The 4,678-nt window shown below is 40.7% G+C and overlaps 1 protein-coding gene across 1 annotated transcript; it reads left to right on the top strand.

The window, feature by feature from the left end:
- Window positions 1-2,003: 2,003 nt before the first annotated feature.
- Window positions 2,004-2,732, top strand: LOC102520288 (keratin-associated protein 7-1). Its single transcript, XM_006187504.3, has one exon. The coding sequence runs from the start codon at window positions 2,076-2,078 to the stop codon at window positions 2,337-2,339; it is 264 nt and encodes an 87-aa protein (XP_006187566.1). The 5' UTR covers window positions 2,004-2,075; the 3' UTR covers window positions 2,340-2,732.
- The last annotated feature ends 1,946 nt before the right edge of the window (window positions 2,733-4,678 follow it).

Below are 4,678 nucleotides of genomic sequence, written 5' to 3'. Positions count from 1 at the left end.
TACAAGCTATTGCATATACTTCTCTGTGCTACACAGTAGAACCTTGTTGTTTATTTATTCTATGTAGAGTAGTTCATAACTGCTAATCCCAAACTCCCAATTTACCCCCCAGGGTCACTGGACCTCGGCCTCACCCATCCTTCTGTTTGTCCCCACCACATGGGTCACCCGTCATTGGGCACCCAGGTGCAAACCTGCTTCCTGCTGTCGGCCGTCCCTTTCTTGCCCAGCCCTGGACGTCTTTGCTCCCACTACCTTTGTGAGATGCAGAGGGGAATCCTAGCAGGGTCTTCGAGGAGGGGCAGGGGACTGGTTCTAGACAATAGGCAGAACCCATGCTCACAGCCACACAGGAGTAGGCAACCTCTGCCTATCCCAACCCTGGAGTGTGGCCAAGATCTGGCCGAGCAGCACCCACCTGGGGAAGACTGCAAAGGTCTCTGTGCACAGGGCTCTGAGGGGTTTCCGCGGAAGCTGCCCAGCCACACCCTCAGAGGGTGAGGAGGTGGCCTGTCTCTGCAGCTGTGCAGCCAGCACCCTGGGTTGGCCTCGATCAGCCTGAGCCCGAGCCTGAGCCAGAGGAAGGCACCAAAGGCTCTCCCAGCAGATCCGGTCATACTTCTTTGCTTTAAGCTTTAGCCAACTAGTGACAAGTAAAACCAGATAATGCCCATGTGTTTTGGAACATTAATGTAAGATTGTTATATGAAATATATTGGGGAACTACATTAAACTTTTAAACTAAAAAAATGTCCAAACTTAAGTAATATGATCCGTGGGAAGTTCTTCTGTCAGACAGCATGAGAGAGGCATAATTTTAACAAAGCGAGTGATGTCTGAAATAATGAGTTTTGCCTGTTGGGCTCTATGCTCATCCATTAAGGGTTAGGGGCGGGGTGATAAGCAAAAGGAGTTGGTATCTGGGAAGTTTTCTTTTTTCTACTTTCAGAAAATCCAGGCTCTATAAAAACAATTATTTCCTAAACATTTGAATTGGAATAGTCTTAGCTTTGCTGAGCTCAAATTATTTCTAGCTTGCCTTTGTCATGAGAAGTGGCCACTCAGAGCACAATGGGAGCAGAAGTGCTGCATTTTTAAATGTAACTGATATTTTGTAATGGGTCATGATAGCCAGGCTTGTTTTACCAGGAGTCAGTAAGGACCAAGCATGGTAGAACATGACTTTAAACTGGGCACCATTCCACTCAGCCCCAGTGTGGCAACTCCACAACAAGACAGCTTGGCAATGTTCAAGATGATTTACAATCAGAAGTTGTATATCCTCTGCGAGAAAAAAAGAAGTGTTAACAAGGAGAATGCTTATAAATGAAATACATGAAAATTACTACTAGGTTATCCATAACCATCCTATTATTTAGTGTTCTTGCAGCCTCTGTGGAAAGACTTGTTCTGATGGCTTTCTGTAGTAATGCTTTAAAATTTAAAAAAAAAAATTATTGAGGTGAAATTCACATAACATAAAATGAACTGCTTTAAAGTGAACCGTTCAGTGGTATTTAGGGCATCACGATGTTTTGCAACCACTGCCTCTAGTTCCAAATAATTTTCTTTACTCCAAAAGAAACTCCATACTCATTAAATAGTTGGGATACCAACGTTTTTGAATGACATAGGGAGAGAATTTCGAGAAGCTATAAAAGTGTTTACATGGTCGCCAAAGCTTTTTTGGTTTAGCTATGTCATTTGGGAGGAGTTTATAATCAGAGGATTTAAAGAGCCTCACATGATGCAATCACAACAGTGGTTAAATCATGGAACACTGATGAAAAGAATTCAATTATGTGTCAAGGATGGACACCAGCTTTGAAGATGGGGCACATTGCTTTGCAAACAGAAAAGCCCACAAAAACATGGGCAATGAGTCTGTGGGCTCCTTTGTATGCATTTTATTTGTAATAATAAAATTATCTATGCAAATTAGTTGGAAGATGTCTAGGCAAGCGTGTCATGCCCACCAGCTTGAGGTATAAAAAGCCCCGTGCAGGAGAACTTCACTCACTCTTGCGTAACTTGCTTTTCGCAATCTCTCCAAATCCATCTCAACCCCTGCCACCATGACTCGTTTCTTCTGCTGTGGAAGCTACTTCCCGGGTTATCCTTGCTATGGGACCAACTTCCATAGGACCTTCAGAGCCACCCCCCTGAACTGCCTTGTGCCCCTGGGCTCCCCACTGAACTACGATTGTGGACGCAATGGCTACAGCTCCCTGGGCTACAGCTTTGGTGGCAGCAACATCGGCAACCTGGGCTGCGGCTATGGTGGCAGCTTCTGCAGGCCATGGGGCTCCGGCTCTGGCTTTGGCTACAGCACCTACTGATGGACCAATGGCCCCAGGCGACCCCAGGACTCTTCAATCAGTTCTCTGAACACAGAACTGCCTGGAAAACAATGACTGTCTTTCTGTTTCTAGATGTGTTTGAGAGATATATCTTCCATCTTCTTGCTGACTTCTTACTGAGATCCTGGTCTTGGACGATGCTGAACAAGTCACCCAGGCATCAGATGCAGAACTGGCACTCAGCTACAGCCAAAGCCAGATGCGTTTCTCCGATACACCCGAATCTTACCAATGATGCAAGTAGTTTGTCTCTTACAGTTGTTCTGCCTGTGTATTATTAAATTCTATATCAGGGTCAATGCATTACAAATTAGGTGTGAGTGGGAAGGGCTTTTTCTGTTAGTCTCAATAAATCTAATTCATTCAGCACAATTTTTTTGTTTGTTCTGGTTGTTTATTTTACTGTACTTTTTTTTTCTTTGCCTTTGAACTCATCAGCCATTTTCATTCTATAATGGTGAACTTTAATCACATCTTATTTTGATTTCAGACTGTACACCAGGATAGGGTGATACCTAACAATTTTGTTCCTTTGTGGTGAGAATTCAATTTTTAAAAATGTTCCTTAGAAATGTCCTAAATCTGATCAAATACAGATGACCTTTAAACAGTGGAAGAATTGATTTGTATATAATTTATATTCGATCCTCTGTATGTGAGGTTCCTCTGAATCTGTGGATTCTACCAACCTTGGATTGTGTAGCACTGTAGTATTTGCTACCATAAATATCCACATATAAGTGGACTCTTGCAGTTCAGACATGCAGTGTCCAAGAGTCAACTGTGTAATTCTCCAAGGAAGAAATACAAATGATCAACAGGCACATGAAAAAATGCTCAGTATCACTAATTATCAGAGAAATGCAAATCAAAACTACAATGAGGTAACACCTCACACCAGTCAGAATGGCCATCTTTAAAATGTCCACAAACAATAAATGCTGGAGAGGCTGTGGAGAGAAGGGAACCCTCCTACACAGCTGGTGGGAATGCAGTTTGGTGCAGCCATTGTGGAAAACAGTATGGAGATTCCTCAAAAGACTAGGAATAGACTTACCATATGACCCAGGAATCCCGCTCCTGGGCATATATCCAGAAGAAACCCAACTTCAAAAAGACACCTGCACCCCAATATTCATAGCAGCACTATTTACAATAGCCAAGACATGGAAACAGCCTAAATGTCCATCAACAGATGACTGGATAAAGAAGATGTGGTATATTTATGAATGTTAAAATTTTTCTTTTCTTCTTTCATTAGTGAGACAATTCCATTTTGTTTTTTCCCCTTTACCTGCTGTTTATAGAATTCAGTTCTAGAGGATTGAGATTTGAACCTCATAAACTGTTGTAAAAAAAATCTGACAAAATGGACTTGTTATGAAAACCTATTTTTAGGGCTTCCTAAGATTAGATTTGGTGAACAACAGGAAGCCAACAGCAAAAGTCACATAGTATTGTTTTCCCTTTTTGGTTGGTGGTTTTATTTTTGCTACCTTCTTTGCCTCTGATTATATATGTAGCTGTATTAAAAATGAAGCATTTATTCTTTGGAATATAGTTACCATCAAAATCACTTGAAATGATATGCAGTCTACACTTAGAAAATGTTTCTTGTCTTGCTTACTAAGAAACCTCTATTTTATCAAAGCAAAATGCTTTGTTTGAATTATATTGCATTCAATCTTGTGTCGAGTATTTATCGCACCCCTGCCTGTCTCAGAGAAGGTGCTCAATAATTGTGCACTGACTTACTAAATCTCTGCTTCATGGGTACAAAATATTGTATAGTCCAATGTAAAGTTCATTCATGTATGTACAAAGTTATTGGGCTCTGGCCATTGTGTTAAAAATTTGGGGGCTGTAAAAACCTGGAACAGAGTCTCTGGCCTGAGAAGCTGACTATTTTCAAGAGATACTCATTCAACAGATACTCACCAAGAAGCTAGGACACCTAGCATTGTCCTAAAATTTGGGAACAGAGGGATAAATAAAATGCAATTCTGGCTTTCAAGAGTTAAATATACTTTATTCAATATTTAAAGGAAATTTTATAATCTCTTATCTTATTCCAATTAATGTGCTATAAATGATTATCCAAAGATAGATATCCCACACTCATTTCCTTCCAAGGACCCAAAATAAGAGACAGCCTATAATAAGATTCATATATGTATAACCCTTGATTTGGGTATAGGCACTTTTCTCATGATTAGATTAACATTTAGCATTTTTGGGTAGAAATGCCATAGAAGTAATGCTGTAAACTTCTCAGTGTCTTGTATCAGGAGGCACATTATGTTGATTTATGTAAATTA

This window comes from Camelus ferus, chromosome 1 (genome assembly GCF_009834535.1).
Source record: "Camelus ferus isolate YT-003-E chromosome 1, BCGSAC_Cfer_1.0, whole genome shotgun sequence".
NCBI lineage: Eukaryota > Metazoa > Chordata > Mammalia > Artiodactyla > Camelidae > Camelus > Camelus ferus.
The sequence above is the reverse complement of the archived record's forward strand: the minus strand, read 5'-3'. Positions and strand labels throughout refer to the sequence as shown.

Bases quoted from the DNA above. Each gene is read 5' to 3' on its own strand.
- LOC102520288 (XM_006187504.3), top strand. From the start codon at position 2,076: ATGACTCGTTTCTTCTGCTGTGGAAGCTACTTCCCGGGTTATCCTTGC.